The following is a 25,909-nucleotide window of genomic DNA, read 5'->3' as shown; positions in this document are numbered from 1 at the left end:
TCTGGGGTGCTGGCTGGCTCCATCAGTGGAGCATGCAACTCTTGATCTCAGGGTTATAAATTCAAGCCCCATGTTGGCTGTGAAAATTACCTAAAAATAAAATCTTTAGGGGCGCCTGGGTGGCTCAGTTAAGTGTCGGGACTCTTGATTTTGGCTCAGGTCATGATCTCAGGGTCATGCGATGGAGCCCCACATCAGGCTCCCTGCTGGGCTGGGAGCCTGCTTAAGATCGATTCTCTCTCTCCCTGTCCCTCTGCCCCTCTCCCCGACAAAATTACAAAATCTAAAAAAAAAAAAAAAAAAAAAAAAACCGTTGTCCATTTCTGTTTTGCAATCCATATGGTTCTAAAGGTGCCTACTGGCTTAACCTAGGTCACGTGCTCCACCCCAACCACCCCTCCCCTGCTCCAAGGGTAGTGCACGTAACCTAGACTAAACCAGTAGGCACTCTCCAGCTCCTAGACTGGTTCAAGGTGGGCATGCGATATAAGCCAGGCCAGTCATAGTGAATATGAAGACTTTGGCTGAACATTCTGGAACAGAGACACTCTTTCCAGCAGGACGTGAACAAGGAGCTGCAACCCCCCAGGAGATGCTGGGAGCCATACTGCGGCCACAGGAGTACCAGCCTCAGGAGGAGGAGAACACCTTGGAGAACCAAGTAGAGAAACAGAAACTGGGTCCTTGGTGCCGTCACTTGATGTCTGGATAAAGCCTTGCCTCACCTTGAACATTTATTTGCCTGAGCCCTTTACTGTCTAGGGCAATTTGGTCAGGTGTCCTGTAACCTGTAACCCAAAGTCTCTCTGTAGGCAGGGTGGATGGGTGAGCAGCCAGAGGGTCTGAGGATCTGCAGCAGTCTGGGTCCCCGGGGAAGTGGCCCTGAGGCCGAGTGCGAAGCAGGATGTTGACTACTGAGCATCTGGAAATCAACGGAGGACAGCAGAAGTAGGCAGGTCTGGGCAGAGGGAGCAGTCAGTTGTCATGCAAGCCCAGGGACAGTTTCAGTTGACCCTACATGGGATGCTGGAGCCAGAAGAGGCCTTCAGAGGTGTCCCAAGTGAGGCCAAGATGGCTGGGCCTTTGGTATTTGCACACGGAGCAGTCATCGGATGTGAGAAGGGGACTGACCTTGGATGAGGTGCGAGGCAAACCCCAAAGGGTCTGACCACCGAAGGATACGTGCCCACAGCGCTCCCAGTAACTGCAGCAACAGTCCTTGCTTGAAGGGGGGTTCGGGCAGCACATCTCCAAGCCAGCACATGGTGGGGGGCTGCGCCTAACTCTGCGTCTGAGTAAGAGTGTGTGTTCACATCCACGCAAACCTGGGGTACAAGCACTGGACAGACAGACAATGGGCCAGAAGAGGGATGGCCATCAGCGAGGAAAACCCGGCAAGTTCCCAGGGCCATCAGCTCGGGGGGTCTCCCCTCTGCCCTGGCACAGGCCTCAACAGGTGTGAGCACAAATCAGGAGAGAAGCTGGGCTCCCACCGCACCAGGAACAGCGCAGCCCAAGCTAGTCTCGCTCGGCGCTTCTCGAGAAGTCCTGGGCCCCAGATACAGTCAGCGTAGTTACCCACCCCTTATCTTTTTTTTTTTAAGATTTTATTTATTCATGAGAGACAGAGAGAGAGAAAGAGGGAGGCAGAAGCAGAGGGAGAAGTAGGCTCCCCGCAGAGCAAGGAGCCTGATGTGAAACTCGATCCCAGGACCCCGGGATCATGACCTGAGCCGAAGGCAGACGCTCAACCGACTGAGACACCCAGGCACCCTACCCACCCCTTATCTTAAGACAAAGTCCATTCTTCTCAAGGCCTAGCTGGAAATCTCCAAGTAAAAGAGCAAATGCAAATCCAGCTTTATTGGTCAAAAGGAATGGCAGACTTGACTGGGAATGCCCACCTGGCCCAAGCAGCAGCACCAACCAGAAAGAAGAGAGGAAGGGTGGAGGGAGGGAGCGAGGAAAAGGAGGGAGGGAGGGAGGGAGAGCAGACCAGGCTCCGAGTGGGCACGCGGTCATGGAAGAAGACAATTCAAGGCTCCAGGTATGGGGTAAAGAGCAGGGAGAGAAGACTGGCCCCTGACCCCAACATCTAGAAGGGTAGCAGCTCTTCCACCGGGATGTTGAGGATGACATCCATGTCTGGGGTGCACCTGGTAGGGAAGAGCAAAGAGGGGGTGAGAAGTCAAGCAGGGGCACCAGAGTTGCAGAGTGGGGGAGCACGCCCTCGGGGGCACCCTGCTCTTCAGAACACTGGTACTTAGAGCCCCATCCCAAAACACTGGTGTGCATGTGGGTGTGCGTGCACACACGCACACACCAAAAATGAAAAAGGCACGGGCTTGGCATGATTAATGTTCCCCTCCAGAGGTCTGAGGTCAAGAGGGAGCAGGCACTCGGCTCTGAAATGCGGGCCCTCTCACGACCAGCACTCTCTGTGCGGTCAGAATGGCCAGCTTGGACCCCTGGCTGCGTGTCACCTTGAGCTTACGACTCCCCTTGGAGCCCCACGCCCTCGGTTGGCACGTATGTAACAAGCGCTGGCTGTGTACCAGAGCCCAGGGCAGCCTGTTTCCTCACTGCTCAAGTGGGAGTAACTCCAACCTCGATCTTTGGCAGGCAGACGAAGTGAGACTAAGTGCTGACGTGGACCAAGTGCTCAGTAACTGACAGGTGTCCTTTGCACACAAGGAGCGAGAACAGCGCGTTCCCGCCTGCAATACAGTCCCCGTTGCAGGGACCAGCACGCTTAGGGGGCCACAGGATCACATGCTCTTTCCACCTTGTCCCAATTCTCTCATCCACTCTCGTGGTTTCCACACTCTCCTGACGCCCACTGAGGTATTCAGGCACAAAATGTCAGGATGTCTGCAATTTACAGTACTTCACAAGAAAAAGCGGAGGAATGAAGATGAAGCCAGTATGGCAAAAACATAACAACTTCTAATCCACACGGGCAACTGAGTATTCATCAAAATATTCTCTCTACTGTCTGTATATTTGAAATTGTCCATAATAATAGTAAAAAGAAAAAGCATCTCTATACTGACAATGCCCAAATTTCCATCTCTAGCCAGCATCTGTCTTCTGAGGTCTGCCCTCTACCTGAGGGCTCTGCACTGAGGTGCCCCAGGGCCTGTGTGACATCTTGGAGAGGCCTGGCCTCGTGGGTTCCCCAAGCTCTGCCACAAAGAGCCTGACCCAAGAAAGGCAGGCGGAGAACTGGCTTCGGAAGGAAGGAAGTTCTTCCTTTGGGGCCCAGGAGTCAGCCAGGCACAGAGCACAACCTTCTCTCCTTACAGAGTGTCTTCCAGGCCCTTCTTGCCTGGAGCCAGCCACCCTACTCAAGTCCATCTTCCTGAACAACCCAGGAGCTTAGGGAACAACCCAGGAGCTTAGGGGTACACCCAGGAGCTTAGGGGTCCATGGAAACATGGAATCCGGGACCCGGAAGAGTCCAAAAAGATTATGTAACTCAGCTTCCTGTGTACTAATGGGACACGGAGGCCCAGAGACAGGAAAGGTCACGTCTGCCACATGGTCAGCAGCAGAGCCGAGGCGAGACCCAGGTCTCCCTGCACCCCGTCCGGGGTTCTGCCTTCTCCACCAGGCTGCCTTCCCTGGGAACAGAGAGCCTCTTCGAGGACACAGCATGGCGGGTTTAAGAAGCAACTGCCAAAACAGATCACATACTTGGGTCTCCGAAGCAGAACGTCCGCAAATATGATCTCTCGGGGCTCCTGGACCTGGACCTGGAGCTGCTCCACCTCTGCCTTCAATATGGGTATTTCCTCCTCCAACTGGTTGATAAACTGAGGGGAGAAGCACAGCAGGGGAGTGTGAGGAGCCCGATGTCCCCCACCAGAAGGGAGAACAGAGCAACCCGGATGAGGAGGAAGGCCATCTAGGGAGATGGCACGGCTTGGTCATGGGGCCTCCTGAGCTCTGGAGGGCTGCTCGAGAGTTAGGGCCAACGTCTGATGGTGCTGAACACAGCGCGGAGATCGGGGAGCACGGAGACAGGTGGCAAAGGGGGGCAGTACCTGATGATGAGAATGAATGGGGGCTGGCAGAGACGGTGAAGGTCACTCACACTGACGGTGGATGGAGGATGATAATGAAAATGGATGCGGTGGTGATGGTGAAGTTCATTAACACAGCTAACGAGTGATGGTCAGTAGTGAGAATTAAGCGGTGAAGATAGGGGGTGGCAATGACAGTAAAATGATGGGTGAGCGGGTGATGCTTGGTGATGCTGCTAATGGGTCATCCCTGGTGATGCTGGTCAATGAGGCAAGGCCTGGGCCCGCACTAACCTCCTTCTCAGGTGAGTGGCAAGGGACAGTAACGGCGCTAGCTAGGAGCGAGGCCAACGCCAGATCAGGACAAGCCTGACTCCCACAGGTCCTGGGGCCTGCCTTTCTGCTCCCTCACAGAGGGGCCGTCCCCTTCCATGCCCACTCACTTCTCTGAACTTGTCCATGCACTTCAGCATGTCCTGGCTGTCCTGGGTCTTCTGCAGAAGAGCCTCCTGATGGGGTTGCTGGCTTTTCTGCGGACGGAGAAGAGTTCTGGCCCCCAGGTGCCTCTTCCCGGGCAGCAGTGCCTGGTAGAGACCAGCGGGGGATGCAGGGGGCCCAGAGGCAGATGATGGGGAAGGAAGCAGGGCTGGAGCAGGACCTGGACACCCACCACTCACCACCACCAGAGCTTTCAGAAGCTTTTTCTTCTTCTTCTGAATCTGATTAGACAACGACTGCAGGACCATTCTGCGCATCTCACTAAGGTCATCCAGCTCATCCTAGGGGCCAGCAGGAGGGTGTGGGCCATCAGCCCTGTCTCCAGTATGGTCCAGCAGGGCAGGGCCAGGGGCTCACCCACCTGCTGGCTGTCCTTTATCTGCTGCAACTGGTGCACAAGGTTGGCAATCTGGACCGACCTGACAGGATACTCGTGGTCCATGTACGTGCTCAGGAAGCTCACTTCCTTGTAGGTCTTCTCAATCTCGGCATTCAGCTGTTCCACCTGCCGCGCCAGGGCTGGAGAGGTCGGGAGGGACAGGAGGCAGGATCCTCCCTCAAGGACCCCTCCCAGGAGATCTGGGAGGCAAAGCTCTCCTTGGCCAAGGGACTGGGGTCTGGTTGAAGTGAGCTCACACTAGAGTCTTTTACCCCCCGCAGGAGAAGAGGCAAACCTGGGTAGGAAAGAGACTAAACCAGGGCAAGATCCCCAGACAAGTCTCAGCTCTGCCACTGACTTACTGTGTGGCCCTCGCCAAGACTGTTCCTCCCTGGACCTCAGTCTCCTCATGCACATGCTCCCATGGCAACGAGCCCAGGGAGATGGGGCAACACAGACTCCCGTGAAATGACCATTAAGACAAAGTCTGTATTGATGCCTTCCATGGGCAGTGTCCCCAGGGTCTGACACACCACCCCTCCCCTCAGAAGGCTTCCAGTCTGCTCCAGGGAAAGAAACCACAGGCTCAGCGCAATGGAAGCCAGAAGACCTGGGACATGGTCGAGCCACTGACTCGGTGACAGTGGCGGGAAGCAGGGGCAGGATGGGGCTGGATCCTGGCTCCTAGCTGTTATGACCTTCGGCAGGCTACCGCACTTCCTTTAGCTCCAGCTTTCTCATCTGTAAAATGGGCGAATAGTCCCTGCCTCACAGGTAGTTGCAATGACTGAGAGTGTGCCCACACATCCGAAGCCTCGGGGGGCCTGGAAGTGCTGTGTTCAGTGCTCGAGAAGTAAGCTATTAGCTCTGCATCTTAGCAATCCCATCTGCCTAACAGGGGAGATGCTGGGCCTACTGGTTTCCAAAAGGTAGGTGCAAGATGAATGCCCCGCTGACCTCCCCGAAGCCAGGGAGGGGATCAAGGAATTCACGCCAGGGATTCTTACACTGCGTCTTGGCCTCCTCCCTCTCCTCCCACTCCTTAAGTTCACACTTGAGCTTCTGCAGCTTCTTCTTGTTCGAGTACTCCAAGAAATCCATGACAGTCTGTGGGAGAGGCGGGGTCAGCTGGCCCCACAACTTCTCCTGGCGCTACCGAGGCATGGGCTCTCGGGGGGGCTCGGCACTTCCCCAGACCCAAACCCGCTCCCAGACCCAGGAACCTGACCGGAGGCTGGCCCAGCCGCTCCAAACGGGGCCCTCTCCTACCACCCACCCCAGCGGGTGGCTCTACCACACACCCAGGCACTGGCCCGAACCCAGACAGCGGTCCCCACTCCACCCTCTTTCAAAACGTCACCAAGTGCGATGGACTTAACCCCAACAGCCCTCAAAGCCATGTCCTTCTCTCCGTCCCCACTGCCACTGTCTACTCAAGTTCTCTTCATCTCCTGCCTCAAACACCACCACAGCTACCCCTAACCGGTCCTCCTCCGATCTCTGCTCCACGCCGCAGTCAGGATGATCTTTGTCTAAAAATGAACAATTAAAAAAAAAAAAGCTGACCTTATCCCTCCCCTATTTAAAACCCTCCAGGGGCTCCCCTCTGCCCTAACTCCTTACCTTGGCTGACAAGGCCCTCCCGGAGCTGGCCTATGCCAATGTGTGGCTCCTTGAGCTGGCCATGCCCCCTCTCTCCACAGGCCTTCTGCACCCATTTCCCCTGCCTGGAACACTCTCCTGCTCTCTACCAGTTAACACCTACTTCTGCAGGTTTCAACCCAAGCATCACTTTCTCCAGGAAGCCTTCCTGACCCTGACCCTCCCATGTCTGGGCGAGAGGCCCCTCTCAGCTCCCCAGATCCCCATCCCCATGGCAGTATATACAAATGACTTTCTGCCTGTGACCCCACTAGAATGACAGCTTGATGTGGACAGGGTCCCACCGATCACTGTCTCCCAGGGGCCCACAGGGAGCACTCAGGATGAACAAAAATTATATTAATGGATCAATGCCAGAAGATCAACAATGATTTTGTCTAAGTTTGGAGAATATTCTACTAAGTCCCCTTGGGCTAAATGACTCTGCAATCCTTGGCCTGTGTTGTAGACTGAACTGTGTACCCCCAAATTCATATGCTGAGGCTCTAACCCCCAATATGACTGTTTGTGCAGATAGGGCCTTTAAGGGGGTAATAAAGGTTAAATGAGGTCCAAAGGGTGCAGAATCCGGTAACAGTAGTGTACTTGTAAGAAGAGGAAGAGACCCCAGAGTTACCTCCATGTAGGCACAAGGAAAGGCCATGTGAGGACCCAGAGAGAAGGCAGCCATCTGCACCCCAAGGAGAGAGGCCTCACCAGACATCAACCCTGCTGGCGCCTTGATCTTGGACTTCCAGCCTCCAGACTATGAGAAATAAATTTCTATGCGGAAGCCACCTGGTCTATGGTGCTTTGTTACGGTCACCTGAGCAGACTAAGTCCCCAAGACCCGGCTTTCATCTTACTGCTCCATGAAACCATTTCTTCTGCCTCTCCTCCAGCCCCAAGTCCTGGGTCCCCCGTGAACTTCCAGCTCTCCTCTGGCAGCTTTCCCTTCCAGCTCTCCCAGAGGAGGCAGAGGATGCCCCCGGGGTTCTCGGGAAAAGTTGCTCCACCCGTAGACTGTGAGCAGCACCACTGGCTGAGGGTGGTAACCACAGCACGGTGGAAGGAAGCCAGATCCTGGTGCCAGACGGCCTGTGTGCAAGTCCCAGTTCTGACCCTTGCTAGGTGAGTGAGCTTCAGGGTGACCTTGAGCAAGTTACCCAGCCTCTGTTTCCGTTTTTTCCTATGTGAAATAAAGATAATAATGCCCACCCCACGGGGTTGTTGTAAGGCTTATACGGACATACACAACACTGCGTGAGGACTGATAACTGGTGGTTGGAGCTCTACCTACCTGTTGCGTGCCAAGTACAACACCCCCGTTAGGGTGGGTGCTTTGTGCTCTATTTTACAGAGCTCAGAGGTTAACTCGAAGTCCCCCAGCTAATAAATGCTGGCGTTGGGATGAGCCCCCATTTCGGTCCGGTTCCAAAGCCCAGCTGAGGGGGGGCGAAGCGCGGGAGAGATGCATCTTCCAGAGAGGGGAAGCAGCTTGCGCAACCGGCCGGGAGAGGCCAGGAGATGGCGCCCGAGGGCCCAAGGGAGCGGCGCCTGTGGGCAGGACCAAGGTGCAGAGGGCGGAGGCCAAGATCGGGCGGGGGCGGTTGGACCTCACCTCAAGGATGTCCTGCCGATACAGCATCGTGCGCACTTTCAGGGCCGAGCTGTCTTCCATGTCCTGGATGGCCTTGATCAGCTCCCAGTTGAGCTTGGTGAGGAAGACCTCATGGTTGGAGAGCTCCTGGAGTGTGGTTCGCCGGTTCCTGAGCAACGTCTGCAGGCGGAGGGGAGGGCAAGGATGGGAGGTGGTGCTGCGTGCGGCGGCCGGATCCTCCCGGAGCCTAGGGACCCTCCCGCCGCACGCACGCCCCCTTGTGGTCTCGACTGGTAAAGGCGGCCCCATTGTCTGCGGGTCAGAGCCCCTGAACTATTGCATCCGTTCTGAAACGCCCATTTTCCCGAATTTTACATCTCAGAGGTGGACGCCTCTTACAACGGGTGGCATGTCACCATCTAATTGACAAAATTTGTTCGTGGGAAATAAGATAAGGCTGTACCTTATTATCACTGGCTTCTTAGAATCAATAAAATAATATTAAAAAAATTAAATTAAAAAAATTAAAAATTAAAAAAAATAAAAACAGTAGTAACGGTAGTAATAAAAATAGAAAACACCCCAGGTAGGTAAGAAAGGGGCGGAGGTGATGGGCGATGTCTGGAAAAGCGGGGAAGCCAAGTGGATGATAATCGCTACCGTTGTTCATCAGGCAGCTGAGCTGAATGAGTACCCTCTCATTTCAGCCATCGCCCCGCGGAAACAAGGAGAGGCTGAGAGGGTAAGGGGCTTGCTAAGGTCACCTCCAGCAGGTACACAAAATCTACAATAATAACAACAAGAATTGTTGAGGGCCTACTATGTGTTGGGCACTGGGCCTCCCCGGGCACACGGCAGGTGGTATCAGTTCATCCAAAGGCCCTATGTTTACTGACTCTTATTTTATTGATAAATGGAGGCTCACCCCACGGGGTTGTTGTAGGGCTTATACGGACATACACAACACTGCGTGAGGACTGATGCTGGTGGTTGGAGCTCTACCTACCTGTTGTGTGCCAAGTACAACATCCCCGTTAGGGTGGGTGCTTTGTGCTCTATTTTACAGAGCTCAGAGGTTAACTCGAAGTCCCCCAGCTAATAAATGCTGGCGTTGGGATGAGCCCCCATTTCGGTCCGGTTCCAAAGCCCAGCTGAGGGGGTCGAAGTGCGGGAGAGATGCATCTTCCAGAGGGGGGAAGCAGCTTGCGCAACCGGCCGGGAGAGGCCAGGAGATGGCGCCCGAGGGCCCAAGGGGGCGGTGCCTGTGGGCAGGACCAAGGTGCAGAGGGCGGAGGCCAAGATCGCGCGGGGGCGGTTGGACCGCACCTCAAGGCTGTCCTGCCGATACAGCAGCGTGCAGGCGTTAAGTGACTTGCCTAAAGTCACACAGCCAGAAAGTCATGGCACCGGAACCGGGAAGCCAGACTTCTGACTCCCACTGTCTGTTCTCCCACCACAAGACAAGGAAGCGAGCGGGCTGGTTGAGCCTCGTGGGGTATTCAGATTTGGATGTTAGGCCTAGACCCACTTGGTTCAAACACCAACTCAGCCACTTACTCCCTCGGGGCACCTGGGCAAACGAGTCAGCCCCCCAGAACCCTGCTATACTTGTTCTAAAGGTTGGGAAACTAACACTCGCTTCGGAGAGCTGCTGGAAAAAACAAATGAGATAATGTTCACAGCCAAGCCAGTGAGTGGCGGTGCCTGGCACCCTCAGTGTGCACGCAGGAACCAGAGCTGATAACTGTTCTCACCGGCTCTAGCCCTCCAGCTCTGCCGTGCCTACGCACTCTCTTCCTTTTTCCTCTGTTCTTCCTCATTTCTCTGTCCTTCACTAGAAGCCACCCCTTTCCTGGCCCTCAGCTCCCATATTCCTCATATAATAATAAGAGTAAGAGTGCAAATGTACAGAGTGTTTATTATAGGCGCGAAACTCTGCTCAGCACTTCACATGCACTACCTCACTTGGCACTATTCTCAGCCCCACGGAGCCAACATCGCTGGGGAAAGCACCAGGAATGTGTCTCCTTTGCACACACCCCATTCCCAGGGGATTTGGAGAAACTGTAGAATTAATGACCTCTGCTCTAGAAATGGATCTTCCCTGAGCACCAGATTGAGTGCAGAAATCCTAGTTTGTTTCCTTCCTGACCCTTAACCCCAGTCTGTAATTATATGTTTTTTGTATTATCTTATTGTCTTATTTTTCTTATTTCTTACCTGTCTCCCCCACCTGAATGGCACAGCCAGGAGGGCAGGGGGGCTGGCTGTCCCGACCCAGCTGTAGGACACAGCACACAGGACGGTGCCTGGAGCTCCATAAGTATGGGCTGAATAAACTGATGACTAACTATTCTTTGAGTTTCTTAAATTCATTTATTATAGGTCTCCTCACTACAGTGTAAGCTCCATAAGCACACAGATTCTGAGTACCATGGTCACAGCTGTGTCCCCAACACCTGGCACGGTGCCCGGCACATAGTAGGCACTCCCTCAAGAGCTGGAGATTGAACAAATAATTGTCCTGAGACTGAGAGGCAGAGTCAGTATCCTATTCCATCTCCAAGAGCAAACCAACTGAGTAATTTCTGCTCCCTTCCTGTTTCCTCCTTGTCTCCACGGTCCATCTCTGCATAGCAGCAGCGGCAGCCCAAGGATTCCTGTGAAAACCTAGGTCATACCACGTCTCTGCTCTACTCAGAATCCCCCAGGGTCTTCCTGTCTTACTCAACATAGAAACACAAAGCCTAAGCATGGATTACAGAACTACAAACAAGTCATCATCCATTCCCTTACACCCACCAGCTTTCTTCATCTCCTGCTCTAGCCACACCCACCTCAGGACCTTTGCACTTGCGGTTCCTCTGTCTGGAACATTCTTCCCTAAGATGTCACCATTTAAGCAGCCTTCTCTGACGACCCTGTCTAAAATGGTCACGGTCACTCTTCCTCTGTGCCTCGCTAGCCCCTAACTTTACCTTTACACTTCTTCATTGCCCTTAGCACCATGGCACATATTATATACTTAAATTTGTCTTGTTTATTATCTGTCTCCCAAAGTCGAATGCGAGCTCCCTAAGGTCGGAGGCCACATCACTGGTGAATCCTTGCACTTAGAACAGGGCCTGGCACATAGTAGGCATTCAATAAACTGACTGAATGATCACAAGAGACAACATTAGGAATGGGTTGGGAGCCCAGGCTTCAGAGCCAAATTGTCCAAGTTCTAAAGTCAGGATAAAAATAACACCAGAAATATGAGCTCTTCCTTTAAGAACGTTGGGCCGCCTTTGAACCATTCTGCAATATTGAAGGTTAAAGGGAAGAAAAGGTTTCAAAGCAAATACATTCTTCCCTATTTCTTTATATAGTAGTCATTGTTCACTGAGCTCTTAAAACTTTCTTGAAGAAAGTACTAATTCTTCTCCAGTATTTTGTAGCATTTGTAGTATTTAGTATTCTATTTTCTGCCTGGGACACAAAAGACTCCTCCTCTTTTAGTCATTTCAAATACTTTGAAACATTGTTCAGAAGCCATAAAAAAGCAATAGATGGTGAGAACGCTAATTATCTAAGCTGTATCGGATGATGTGAAAAATGTAATAGCTTCTGAGCTTTGCTTTGAGGTGCACTGTATTCCATGAAAGGTTAATTTACTGGAAATTTTTAAATGAACAAGCCACCAGATTGTGTTCCTAATGTAGTGAAACAAAAAAGAGGATTCTGATCATTTTCCTGGTCTTCAACACAAAGGCAAACACCTTGTTTAACCGGCTTTGATCCCTAGTACTGCCATGTTTCTAGCCATGCGACCTGGTACAAGTCCTTGATCTCCCTGAACCTCAGTTTCCCATCTGTAAAAGGGGGGTGATGATAAGCACGCCTATGGCACTGCTGATAAGGAAATGAGTCAAGTCTGGCACCTGCAAAATGTTCAGTGTATGTTTGCTATCACCGTCCCCCTCCCCCACCCCCCCATCCCTACCCCGAGCCCCAGTGCCTGTAGGGAGGATGCTCATACCCTCAATAGCCGGATTTTGGCCTGTATCTTCCCAGAGTCCAACCTCCCTCTGTGCTTTTCTTGTGGATTCCTCAGCTGGCTTGTCATCAACATGGTGGGCTTGGAATGCAACCCTAGGGCATGGGAAAGAGCAGAGAGGGAGTGAGGGTACAGGCAGGCCTGGGAGCAGGTCTCAGGGAATGCACCATCCAGGAGACGGCCCGAGCACCAGCCCCACCCAGTCTCAAACTTATAGTCCGTGACAGTGAGGCAGAGGATGGGACTCACATCCATCAGTAAGCTCCCAGGCCCCGCTCTGCGCCGGGGACTTTCATATGGCTATGGGTATGGACAGAGGGGAAGAGAGGAGCAGCAACAGGGGCCGACCAGGTGCCCATAGTCTCTCCCACCAACCTGGCCGGTAGCAAGGTCAGATGAGGCAGGGGTTAAGGGCAAGAACTAATGAGCCAGACAGCCGGGGTTCGAATCCAGGCTCTGCTTTCTACTAGCCATGTGAGCTTGGGCAGGTCACCTGACCTCTCTGTCCCTCGGTTTGTTCCAACCTATAAAACAGGAGTCATCATCATGCATACCTCATAGGGTTGTCCTGAAGATTAAATAAGATTTTACTATACCTTCAAGTGTTTGGAATAGTGACTGACACATATTCAGTGCTGAATAGGCATTCCTAGTTGTCACTGTCACTACTGATGACCTGAGGCTTAGCATTAGGACCACAGCCCTACACAAAGGCACAGGAGCTGGGCAAAACTCCCAAATGGCTGTCTGAAACACTTATAAAAGCTGTGGTCCTTGGGGCGCCTGGGTGGCTCAGTCAGTTAAGCGTCTGCCTTCAGCTCAGGTCACAATCCCAGGGTCTTGGGATCCAGCCCCGCATCAGGCTCCCTGCTCAGCGGGAAGCCTGCTTCTCCCTCTCCCACTCCCCCTGCTTGTGTTCCCTCTCCCGTCTCTCTCTCTGTCAAAAATCTTTAAAAAAAAAAAAAAAAAAAGCTGTGGTCCTTCCAGATAAGGACTATATGGAAATATTTCAGATCAGAATAAAGCATTTGGAGGGCATGTTCTCAGAACCCCTGCTTCCTCTCAGGCACCGGCCTGAGACAAATCACCCACATCATCTTGAATGCTGAGGCCACATTCTCAATACCCACCAAAACCCCCACTCCAAGTGCAGCACAGTACTTTTCAGAAAATATTATTTATTTAATGGATAAATACAGTGAACCCGGGAAAATTTTAGTATTAACAATTGAAGTGATGAAGTAAATTAAAATAATCTTGTGTTACAGTTATGAATTATCTGTATATATTGGATATTTAATTGTATTGTTTAAAAGATGGAATGATTAATAGATTAATCTTGTGGTTCTAATTTAAATGAGATTTTGATTTAGATTTGTTTTACATTAAAGATTTAAGACATTTTTATTAAATGTGTATAAATTACCAAAACTTTTAAGAGAACATAGATTACCCATTTCTAGAAGTTTATTTATTAGTTGTACAAGAATTATTTAAATGCTCAGTGGTTTTTGTTAATCAGACAAGTAAACTATTTGAAAATGAAAAATGAATATACTAAATTTTAAAATGTGGCTTAAAAGGATTAGGGGAACCTAATTAACCAAGTTCCAAAATCCCCCTTAGAAGTGTTTATAAAAATTATAAGATTAGTAAGTCAAACTTAAATACTTAGGGAGATTTGTACCTTTAATAATGACTATTTATTTTCATTAGTGGTAGTAGCCCTGCTTTATCTTTTTTTTAAAAGATACATGAAACCATTATTGCACTGTATGTTAACTAACTAGAATTTAAGTTTAAAAAAAAATCCCGGGGCTCCTGGGTGGCTCAGTCATTGAGTGTCTGCCTTCGGCTCAGGTCATGATCCCAGGGTCCTGGGATCGAGTCCCACATCGGGCTCCCTGCTCAGTGGGAAGCCTGCTTCTCCCTCTCCCACTCACCCTGCTTGTGTTCCCTCTCTTGCTGTGTCTCTCTCTATCAAATAAATAAATAAAATCTTAAAAAAAAAAATTTTAAGACTACAGAGAAATCCTATGTATCTTTAACCCAGTCTCTCCCAATGGTAGCATTTTGCAAAACTAACTACAATATCAGAACCATGATATTAACATTAAGACGGACAAGATATAGAACATTTCCATCACCGTAAGCATCCCTCAGGCTGCCTTTTACAGCAACACTCTCTTCCCTCCCCTTACCATGCTACCCCCACCTTTGTCCTTAACCCCTGGCAATCACTAATCTGTTCTCCATTTCTGGAATTTTGTCATTCCCAGAATGCTATATAAATGGAATCATAGAGTATATAACTTCTGAGATTGGTTTTTTTCACTCAGCAAAATTCTGTGGGTTCATCCAAGCTATTGACTATATCAATAATTCTTTCCTTTTTATTAGTGGATAGTATTCCATGGTATGGATGTACCATAGCTTATTTAACCATTAACGGACCTCTGGATTGCTTCCAGTTTGTGAGTATTATGATAAGGCTGCTATGAAGCATTCATGCACTGGTTTTTGTGTGACCGTAAGTTTTCATTTCACTGGAATAAATGCCCAAGAGTGCAATTGTTGGAGCACGGTGAGAACTGCATGTTAGTTTCATTAAAAACTGTCATACTGGGGTGCCTGGGTGGCTCAGTCAGTTAAGTGACTCTTGATTTCAGCTCAGGTCATGATCTCAGGGTCATGAGATCAAGCCCCGTGTCAGGCTGGGCCTAGAGTCTGCTTTGGATTCTCTCTCTCCCTCTCCCTATGCTCCTTCCCCAATCCTTCCCATGCTCTTGTCTCTCTGTGAGAAAAGAAAAAGAAATTGCCATACTTTTTTCCAGAGCGGCTGGGCTATTTTACACTTCCACCAGCAATGCATGCATGATCCAGTTTCTCCTCTTGGCCAGCATTTGGTGTAATCACCATTTTTCATTTTAGCCATTCTGCTAGGTGCGTAGTGACAACTTATTATGGCTTAATTTGCATATCCCTAATGGATAATGATGTTGAGTATCTTTCAGGTTCCGTGTGCTTATTTACCATCTGGATATCCTCTTCAATGAAACATCCCTTCATATCTTTTGTCCATTTTTTTTTTAAGATTTATTTATTTCAGAGAGAGAGAACACGTGTGAGTGAGTGGGAGAGAAGGGCAGAGGGAGAGGGAGAGAATCCCTAGCCGACCCAGCACTGAGCACGGAGCCTGACGCAGGGCTCCATCCCATGACCCTGAGATCATGACCTGAGTCCGAATCAGGAGCCGGACCCTTAACCAACTGAGCCACCCAGGTGTCCCTCTTTTGCCCATTTCCTAACTGAATTGTTTTTCTTTTTTTTTTTTAAAGATTTTATTTATTTATTTGACAGAGAGAGACAGCGAGAGAGGGAACACAGGCAGGGGGAGCAGGAGAGGGAGAAGCAGGCTTCCCACGGAGGAGGGAGCCTGACACGGGGCTCGATCCCAGGACCCTGGGATCACGACCTGAGCTGAAAGCAGACGCTCAATGACTGAGCCACCCAGGCGCCCCGTTTTTCAATTCAGTTGTTAGAAATTGTTGAGTTTTGAGCGTTCTCGATAGGTTCCGCATAGCAGGCCTTTGTCAAGAGGTGGTTTGCAAGTATGTTCTCCAAGTCTGTAGCTTGTCTTTCCATCCTCTTCACAGTCTTTCACAGAACAAGTGTTTAATTTTGATGATGTCCAACTTATCCATTAATTTCATTTTTCTTTTATGGATCATGGTAGAAAGTCTAAGGGCTCTTCACTTGGACATGGGTCTCAAAGATTTTTTTTCTCCTATATTTTTCTCTAAAAGTTTTAGTTTTACATTTAACATTTAATTTTTATTTCATTTTACATTTACATTTGGACTTAAGTCAAGGTTCTTTTTCTTGCCTATGGATGTCCAAGTGCTCCAGCACCATTTGTGGAAAAGGCTTTCTTTTCCTCCACTGAGCTGTTTTTTCAGCCTTGTCAAAAATCAGCTGGGCGGGTCCTGGGATCGAGACCCGCATCAGACTCCCTGCTCCGCGGGAAGCCTGCTTCTCCCTCTCTCTCCTCCTGCTTGTGTTCCCTCTCTCGCTGTGTCTCTCTCTGTCAAAGAAATAATAAAATCTTAAAAAAAAAAAACCTTGTTAACCCCTATAAAAAAAAATCAGCTGGGCATATTTGTGTAGCTCTATTTCTGGTTTCTCTAGCCTGCTCCATTGATCTATGTATCTATCTCTCTGCCAATACTATGCTATCTTGATTACTTTGGCTTTAATAATATCCTTAGTATCAGGTAAAGTGATTCTTCCCGCATTATTCTTCTTTTTCAAAATAGTTTATCTATTCCAGGGCCTTGCTTTTCTATATAAAATTTAGAATAAACCTGGGGCGCCTGGGTGGCTCAGTTGGTTAAGCGACTGCCTTCGGCTCAGGTCATGATCCTGGAGTCCCGGGATCGAGTCCCACATCGGGCTCCCTGCTCGGCGGGGAGTCTGCTTCTCCCTCTGACCCTCTTCCCTCTCGTGCTTTCTATCTCTCATTCTCTCTCTCTCAAATAAATAAATAAATAAATAAATAAATAAATGTTTAAAAAAATTTAGAATAAACCTGTCTGTTTACAAAACACTGTGCTGGGATTTTGACAGGAATTACATTAAATGTAGAAATCAAATTGGGGAGAACTGTCATCTTTACTATGTGGAGTGTTCTAATCGTAAACATAGTATGTCTCTCCTTTTATTTAGGTCTTCTTTGATTTCTTTCATTAGCATTATGTAATTTTTAGCATATAGGTCCTATACTTCCTTTGTTAAGTTTACACCTAAATATTTCATTTTCTGGGGCACTTGGCTGGCTCAGGCGGTGAAGAGTGCAACTCTTGATCTCAAGGTTGTGAGTATGAGCCCCACACTGGGTATGGAGATTACTTGAAAAAACAAACAAAATCTTTAAAAAATATTTTATTTCTTTGGATTATAAATGTATTTTTAATTTTGGTTTCCCCATATTCATTGTTAGTACATAGAAATGTGATTGGGGCACGTGGGTGGCTCAGTTAGTTAAAGCATCTAACTCCTGATTCTAGCTTAGGTCATGATCTCAGAGTCATGAGATCGAGCCCTGCGTGGGGCTCCGTGATGGGTGCATGAAGCCTGCTTGTGATCCTCTCTCTCCCTCTCCCTCTTCTCCTCCCCCAGCTTGTGCTCACGCTCTCTAAATAAATAAATAAAAGAAGCTTTAGGGGCGCCTGGGTGGCTCAGTCGTTGAGCGCCTGCCTTCAGCTCAGGTCATGATCCCGGGGTCCTGGGATCGAGCCCCGTATCGGGCTCCCTGCTCAGCGGGAAGCCTGCTTCTCCCTCTCCCGCTCCCCCTGCTTGTGTTCCCTCTCTAGCTGTCTCTCTCTCTCTGTCAAATAAATAAATAAAACCTTTAAAAAAAAAAAAACGAGACCAAGAGTAACACATTTAAAAAAAAGAGAGAGAAGCTTTAAAAATGTGATTGATTTTTGTGTACTTGTATTCTGCAACCTTGATGAACTCACTTATTAATTCCAGTTTCTCTTAAATTCAGTAGATTTTTTAAGATTCTCTACATAGACGGGCATGTCATCTGTAAATAAAAACACTCAGATCATTCTATCTGATTCATCTCGATGTTGGTATCCTTCTTTTCTCACTCATGTTGTGATTTTCCTTATTCTTGGTATGACAAGTGATTTTTACTATATCCTTGATGTTTTAAATAATACTCTGGATCCTACTGCAGACAGTCCCCTGTTGAGATGTAGCATGAAGGCCAGTTTTCAGAGCCCTCTGTGTACACTGTGTTACATCCAGGGCTTTTTTTTAGGTGTAAAAGAGGGGACCAAGAAGGAATGGGGCTACTCCATCTTGGTGGAATCAGCTGGTTTATCTTTTTTAACACAAAAAAGCTGCCCTCAAGGACATGACTTTGCATAAGACATGTTACCAACCTAAGCTTCAGTTCCTTCATTTGTAAAAAGGTGATGAGATCATCTCCCAGGTGTAAGGAATGAATGAAATGATGACCTCCTTTTATCCATCCACCTCAAGTGTATTTAAGGTTTTGTGTAGTGGGGCGCCTGGGTGGCTCAGATGGTTAAGCGTCTGCGTTCGGCTCAGGTCATGATCCCAGGGTCCTGGGATCGAGCCCCACATTGGGCTCCTGGCTCAGCGAGGAGCCTGCTTCTCCCTCTGCCTCTCTCCCTGCTCATGCTTTCTCTCTCTCCCTCTCCGTATCTCTGTGTCTCAAATGAATAAATAAAATCTTAAAAAAAAAATTTAAAGTTTTGTGTAGTAACATTTTGAGGTTGGGACCGTGAACTCTACACAGCTAGAAACCCAATCTGTCTCCTTCACCATGAGTCAACAACATTCAGCCCATTGCTGGGCACATGGGTGCTCAGCAAATGGATGCTGCTGAATGAATGAATGAATGAATGAATGATGCCTTCACAACACAAAATAAGTCCTGAGCAAGCGGTAGCTCTTTTCATCATTATAATTTACAAAGATGATTTCACTGGCATAAAGGCAGGAATCCTTGCAGACTGGGACTGTGACAAGTAACCTAGACGGGATTACAAGGGAAACTGGAACATCAACTCAGATCCATGTTTCTCCCCACTAATACATGGTTAAGACTGTGCATCCTGGAGCGGCACCGGGGAGGCTCAGTTGGCTGAGTGTCTGACTCTTGATTTTTGGCTCAGGTCATGGTCTCGGTGTTATGGGATTGAACCCTGCATCGGGCTCCATGCTGAGCATGGGAGCCTGCTTAAGATCCTCTCTCTCCCTCTTCCTTTGCCCCCAACACCCTTCATGCTCTCTCGCTCTCTCTCTCTCTCAAAAAAAATTAAAAATAAAATAAAAATAAAAAGATTGTGCATCCTGGAGGGGTGCCTGGGTGGCTCAATTGGTCAGGTATCCAACTCCAGACTTCGGCCCAGCTCATGATCTCAGGGTTGTGAGATGGAGCCCCCTGTCAACCTCCATGCTGGGTGTGGAACCCACTTAAGATTCTCTCTCTCCCGGGGCACCTGGGTGGCTCAGTCAGTTAAGCGTCTGCCTTCAGCTCAGGTCATAATCCCAGGGTCCTGGGATCGAGTCCCACATTGGGCTCCCTGCTCAGCAGGGAGTCTGCTTCTCCCTCTGCCCCTCCCCCAGCTCATGCTTGCACGCTCTCATTCTCTCTCTCTCTCCCCTCCCCCGCATAAATAAATAAGTAAATAAATAAAATAAAAAGATTCTCTCTCTCCCTCTGCCCCTCCCCTCACACTTAAAAAAAAAAAAAGATTGTGCCTCTTGGAGCCAAACTGCCAAATGTCACAGCCTGGCTCTGCCATCCTCCTCCCTGTGACCTTCAAAGTTACACCTGTCCATGCCTCATCTCTAAGAGGAGGTGGTAATAACAGCACCCACCTCACAGGGCTGTTGAGAAGATTAAATGAAGTGATATGGGTCAAGTGCTGAGAACAGTACCTAAGGGCTTGGTATATGTTAATTGTTCTTGTTCTTACCATGGTTGTATCTGTTACATACCTCACCATACATACCTTTCCTTCCCCAGTGAAAGAAAGGAAAGTGTTTCCTTGTAGATGCTGTGTGAATAGGGTCTAGAGCCAAAGTCAAAAACTCTGTCACTACCACCAGGCCTTGTGCTCAGCACTTTACATCAAAGACTCTTGACGATGTTTTAGATCGTCCTCTACATTGGTAGAGAGGATTTGTGGTCCTCTCAAATACTGGGGGTCCCAACAGGCATCTGGGGGTGGGGGCCAGGGACGCTAGATATCCCCCAGAACAAGACAGCCCCATGGAACACAGAATTCTCCTATGTCCTGCATGACTTTCCAAAACCCTAGCAGATACTGATGTAGGTAAACAAAACCTTATTTGTAATGATCTGTTCCCAGAACCTGACTCTTTTTCACATATAAACACAAAGAATATTTTGCAGAGTTTTACAGTAATGCTAAATTTTCCAGGAAAGCAGCTATATTCAAGGGAAGATTGTACTTTGTTTTGTTCAGAACTTTACCAAGAGATGGGCACCACTTTGGAAATCATGACCACAATGAAACATCCGTCTGGATATCTGAGTCCCTGATACCCCACCACATGTCAGTCTGCATTTGCAGTGGTTACATTCACCATGACTCCACATCTCCCCTTCTGACTACTTTGACATATCTTCTAGTACAGCACATCCTGGGCATTTACATAATGAAATATATGTTTTTTAACTATAAGTAACTTTCCTTTTACTTTACACTTTGGGTATTATATTAAGTTTTTTAATTATATATATAGGTAGGTTATATTACGTATGAAATTTATTTCAGATACTAAAGGAATATTACAAAGTATTTGTTATTAAAAGGAATATTGGGGGGGGTGCCTGAGTGGCTTAGTCAGTTCAGTGACTGCCTTCCGTGGGCACCTGGGTGGCTCAGTTGTTAAGCGTCTGCCTTCGGCTCAGGTCACGATCCCAGGGTCCTGGGATCAAGCCCCACGTCAGGCTGCCTCCCTGCTCCGCGGGAAGCCTGCTTCTCCCTCTCCCACTCCCCCTGCTTGTGCTCCCTCTCTGGCTGTGTCTCTCTGTCAAATAAATAAATAAAATCTTAAAAAAAAAAAAGTGACTGCCTTCGGCTCAGGTCATTAACTCAGAGTCCTGGGATCAAGCCCCATGTTGGGCTCCCAGCTCAGCAAGAAGTCTGCTTCCCTCTCACCCCCTGCTCATGCTCTCTCTCTCAAATAAACAAATCAATCTTAAAAAAAAAAAAAAAAAAAGGAATGTTGGGTCTGATAAGGTTGAGAGCAACAATGCTTTATATAGATCTTCTCATTTAATTCTTGCAACAATCTTATCAGGTCCTCATATCACAAACGAGAAAACTAAAGCTCAGAGAGATGAATGGCTTTTCCAAGATAGTAAACAGCAGAGCCAAGATGTGAACCCATGTCTGACTCAGCCAAGGGCATGAGAACTCCCCTGGATGGCATAACAAAGACATGGCAGAGATTATCCTGAGTTGACCAAACCCTGTTTTATTTTCCTCTTGGACACACAGCAGGACATTTCTCATTTTCCCTTGTGATTAAGGGTGGTCATATGACTGAGTTATGGCCACTGGAATATGAGTAGGAGTGATACAGGTCATGTCAAATCTAGGCCCTGAACAAAAAACTGCCAACAAAATTACCGATATTTTTGCTCTCTCTCTCTCTCTTCCCTCTCTACCAGCTGAATGCAGACTGAATGCAGTCCTCTGAATCAAGCAGAGGACTTCAAGGCCTTACAAACTGTCAGAGCCACAAGGTTGAAGGAGCCTGGATCCCTGCATGATCATGTGGAAAAGATTACTTCCACCCCTGCAGATCCACAAATGTACTTTGACATAAATGAGAAATAAGCTTCTGTACTAATACCTGAAACCTGGGGATTGTTTGTCATAGCAATTAGCCTACTCTAATATAATTGATGTCACCAAAGGCCAAGGGCATACACTGTCCCCAATTCCCATATCCGGCCTCAAGTGCCTCTGCCCACCTGGCAGGACGCTAGTCAAAGTCTTCGTTTTGCTCTTCTGGTGGCCTCTGGTTTGTAGGATGGGAGGCAGAGTAGGTGACTTGGTTTTCTGCTTGGACCGCTGCCATGGAACATAATCCTACCAGATATAAAAAAGTCACATGGCCTGATGAGTTCAAATCCCAGCTTTGCCCCTTACAGATATCTGTGACCTTGAGCAAGTGACTTTTGAGGTCTGAGCCTCAATTTTCACATCTGTAAACTAGATCTAATTATAAAACCTATCTCCACAGATTGATGGGAGAACGCCAAGAGATGATATTTGTAAAGCATGTGATAAGTGCTCCATAAATGTTAGCTATCACTTGTTTTATCAGCCAGCCGTAATTTACGAAGCACATCCAGGCTGTGAGGTGCTAAGAACTGTGGCACACAGTTCTTAAACACAAGGCAAGGAAAAGACCCAAGAGGAAACCAGAGGAGCAATGAGAGATGAATAATAGAGCAGTATAATATACCCTCACATTCGGATAAGGTGGTGCGAAAACAGGTTCGGGGGCTCGGCTCCGGGTCCTACAGCAAATGTGTGACACAGGTAGGGCTGGAATTCAGATCTCCAGATTCCATCGGCCGGGACAGTCGCGGCCATGAGGGCAGGCGGACTGCAGACCCAGGGTCAGCAAGCCCCCATCTCCTCCCCAGCCCTCCCGGACTCACCGGATTCTGGAAGTTGTGGACTGTGGAGCGAATCCCAGAGCGGTTGGGTCTGGAAAGAGTTGGGACGGGAAAGAACTTCCATCATTCCCCACCCTTGGGACTGTAAGCAACAAACGTGAAACAGGCGTGAAGTCTCCACAGAGACCACAGTTCACTAAGAGCCCGAGGGAGCGGGAGGTGGGAGAGCGCGAGGGAGAGGCGGGGCTAGGGAGCTGTGGGCGGAGAGAGGGCGGGGTCAAAAGACAACCAGGCCCGGACCAAGCAAAGGCGGACACGCATGCGCACCCCACCACCTCTCGATTCTTATACCTACTTCGGAAAGACGCGCGCCATTGGGGGAAAATGGAAGACGAGTAATGAGTCCGTGGAGGCCTGCTCTCTTGCTATACTTATTATTCGGCTTCTCCGACTTTCTTGCCTCAGCGTGGACCGCGTGGTAACCTAGGCCACTGAAACTTCCCAGCGAGACCCGTCCCTCGTCTCCGTCTCCAAGGAAACGGACGCAGACTACCGAGCGCCCGGAGGGACTAATCTCTCAAGGAGAAACGGAGCTCTCCACAGCCTGCTCAACTGGGCCCCACCCATCATCCTAAAGAATTATGTCATATTTCCTTCTCATCAAACCTCCATCACTTTCTTCTCCATCCTTACTCTTGTCTAATGACTTTGCTTCCTATTTCACTAAGAAAATCATGGGGATTAGTAAACTCACATTTTTTTTTAAGATTTTGTTTATTTATTTGACAGAGACCTCGATAGCGGGAGCAGGAACACAAGCAGGGGGAGTGGGAGAGGGAGAAGCCGGCTTCCCGCCGAGCAGGGAGCCCGTCGCCTAACGACTGAACCACCCAGGCGCCCCAGTAAACCCACATTTTCACATCACTTCATTTACCCACCTAATTGTCTCCCTCCTGTGACTGTATAAACTGCCTGTTCAGACCGATTTCGACAACTGTACACCGAATCCTACCCTCCTCATTTTTCTCTAAGATACCGCCCCAGCAGTTCCCCTTTTCTCCTATCATCCTCTCTATATTATTCAGTATACCAACATATTTTAATTTCTTCTATTAAAAAAAGCAGGGAGTCTGCTCCCTTTGACCCTACCCCCTCTCATGTGCTCTCTCTCTCTCTCTCAAATAAATAAATCTTTAAAAAAAAAAGTGATCAGGGGCGCCTGGGTGGCTCAGCAGTTAAGCATCTGCCTTCAGCTCAGGTCATTGCATCAAGCCCCACATGCCATCAAGCTTCCTGCTTCGTGGGGAGCCTGCTTCTCCCTCTCCCTCTGCCTGCCGCTCCCCCTGCTTGTGCTCTCTCTCTGTCAATAAAATCTTTTTTAGGGGCGCCTGGGTGGCTCAGTCGTTGAGCGTTTGCCTTTGGCTCAGGTCATGATCCCAGGAGCCCCACATCGGGCTCCCTCTCCATGGGAAGCCTGCTTCTCCCTCTCCCACTCCCCCTGCTTGTGTTCCCTCTCTCGCTGTGTCTCTGTCAAATAAATAAATAAAATTTAAAAAAAAATAAAATCTTTTTAAAAATAAATTAATTAAAAAATAAAATTAAAAAAAGAATAAATTAATAAATAAAAATTTTTTAAAAATTTAAAAAGTGACCACTTCCCATCTAGCAACCTGCCATTTCTGCTTCACTTACAGCACAACTCCTAGAGAGGTTTGTCTACTGTTGCGCATTCCTCTCCACCTCTTAATCAGGCTTTCATTCTCTACCTCTCCACTAAAACTGCCCTTGTCAATGCCACCAGTGCCCTCCACTTTGCTAAACGTCACAGTCACTTCTCCATCCCCATCTTACGTGACCTATCTGCAGCATTTGACAGAGCGAATCACTCCCTCCTTGAAACACTTTCTAAACTTGGTGCCCAGGAAACCACTCTCTTGAGTGGCTTCCTGACCCCTTCTCTCTTTTGCTGGTTCTTCCTCTTCTCCCTTTATTATTGGAGTGTCTCAGGGCTCAGACCCACCCTCCCTTTTCCTCTATCCACTCACACTCCATTCATGTTCCCTTCCAGTCTTGTGACTTCGGATGCCATCTCTACCTGGATGCCTCCCAGACTCATATCTCCAGGGTCTCCACTGAATTCCAGCCACATACATCCAACCGTCTACTCAACATCTCTACTTGGGTGCCTAATAGGCAACTCTAACATGCAACTCTTTCCCCCAACTCAAAATGGCAACACTCTTCCTGGAGTCACCCTTGATTCATCTTTTGATTCACCTCTCATCGCACATCCAAGTCTGTCAGCAATACCTTCAAAGTACATCTGGAATCATACTTCTTACTACCACCACCCCACATACACACACCTACTTCTGGTCTCACACCCAGACTATGACATTGCAGGACAGAGAGACCTACCTGCCAAATTCTGGCGCACAGATTTTTTTCTCTCTTGTGCTCCAAAACCCGCTTCTTCTTTCAAGGTGCATCTCAAATCGTGCCTCCTCCACAGTCTGCTAACTAGCTTTTTTTTAAAAAAGTGCAAATCCGGGGTGCCTGGGTGACTCGGTTGAGCATCTGACTCTTGGTTTTGGCTCAGGTCACGATCCCAGGGTCATGAGATAAGAGCCCTGGGTTGGGCTCCACACGTAGCTCCAGAGTCAGCTTGTTCCTCTCAGTCCCCCTCGGCCCCTCCCCCTGCTTGCTCTCTCTCTCTCTCTCAAATAGCTAAATAAAATCTTTTTTTAAAACAAAGTGTAGGGCGCCTGGGTGGCACAGTCAGTTAAGTGCCTACCTTTAGCTCAGGTCATGATCCCATGACCTGATTGAGTCCCTGCTCAATCTGTCCCTCCCCCAGCTTGTGCTCTCTCTCTCACTCTCTCAAATAAATAAAATCCTTAAAAATTTTTTTTAATAAATAAAATACATTTTTTAAAAGTGCAATTCCATGGGGCACCTGGGTGGCTCAGATGGTTGGGCATCTGCCTTTGGCTCAGGTCGTGGTCCTGGGGTCCTGGGATGGAGCCCCACATCAGGCTCCTGGCTCAGTGGGGAGTCTGCTTCTCCCTCTCCCTCTGCCTCTCCCCCTGCTCATTCTCTCTCTCTGTCTCTGTGTCTCAAATGAATAAATAAAATCTTAAAAAAAAAAAAAAAGTGCAATTCTAAAAGTCTGTCAATAAGAACCTAGACTGAGGTGCCAAACTGACCAATTCTGATATCCTTCTGTGGCAATAATTTGCCAGAAATAAGTCAAGCTCCCCTCTGTAGATGGCCCCAGTGCCCATCTGGACTGATCTGTTCACAGGGTACCTGCGTGGCCCCTGTAGCTCCTGGTTCAGTGATCTCCACAACAGGCCAGTCTGACTGCTGGAACACTGCTAAGGAGGATGGCTGATAATTTTTTAAAGAAATCCACTGAGAGGGGTGCCTGGGTGGCTCAGTCGTTGGGCATCTGCCTTCGGCTTGGGTCATGATCCCGGGGTCCTGGGATCGAGCCCCGCATCGGGCTCCCTGCTCAGCA

The 25,909-nt window shown here is 48.8% G+C and overlaps 1 protein-coding gene across 4 annotated transcripts; it reads right to left on the bottom strand.

Moving 5' to 3' along the window:
• Positions 1-1,652: 1,652 nt before the first annotated feature.
• C8H20orf96 (chromosome 8 C20orf96 homolog) lies at positions 1,653-23,205 on the bottom strand. 4 transcript variants are annotated; one of them, XM_027624033.1, is made up of 11 exons: positions 22,745-23,205; positions 22,432-22,480; positions 21,736-21,853; positions 12,165-12,277; positions 8,165-8,323; positions 5,910-6,009; positions 4,885-5,042; positions 4,703-4,804; positions 4,469-4,609; positions 3,697-3,815; positions 1,653-2,156 (listed from the first exon to the last, which is right to left on the bottom strand). In XM_027624033.1, exons 1-11 carry the CDS (start codon positions 22,762-22,764, stop codon positions 2,096-2,098), a joined length of 1,140 nt encoding a protein of 379 aa, XP_027479834.1. In that variant the 5' UTR covers positions 22,765-23,205; the 3' UTR covers positions 1,653-2,095. The 4 variants fall into 4 exon arrangements, with proteins under 4 accessions (XP_027479834.1, XP_027479836.1, XP_027479837.1 ...); XM_027624036.1 differs by having other exon boundaries at positions 1,655-2,156; positions 22,432-22,531; positions 22,745-23,201; XM_027624034.1 differs by having other exon boundaries at positions 1,659-2,156; positions 4,469-4,555; positions 22,745-23,197.
• Positions 23,206-25,909: the final 2,704 nt, after the last annotated feature.

Source organism: Zalophus californianus, chromosome 8 (assembly GCF_009762305.2).
Source record: "Zalophus californianus isolate mZalCal1 chromosome 8, mZalCal1.pri.v2, whole genome shotgun sequence".
Taxonomy (NCBI): Eukaryota; Metazoa; Chordata; class Mammalia; order Carnivora; family Otariidae; genus Zalophus; species Zalophus californianus.
The sequence above is the reverse complement of the archived record's forward strand: the minus strand, read 5'-3'. Positions and strand labels throughout refer to the sequence as shown.

What these genes read in the sequence shown, in the direction of transcription:
- C8H20orf96 (XM_027624033.1), bottom strand. Translation starts at nt 22,764, where the DNA reads ATGGCGCGCGTCTTTCCGAA. An exon ending in AGATAAAGGACAGCCAGCAG is followed by an intron (nt 4,805 to 4,884) that starts GTGGGTGAGCCC and finishes GCTGGCCCCTAG; the next exon opens with GATGAGCTGGATGACCTTAG. An exon ending in TTCTGAAAGCTCTGGTGGTG is followed by an intron (nt 4,610 to 4,702) that starts GTGAGTGGTGGG and finishes GGTCTCTACCAG; the next exon opens with GCACTGCTGCCCGGGAAGAG.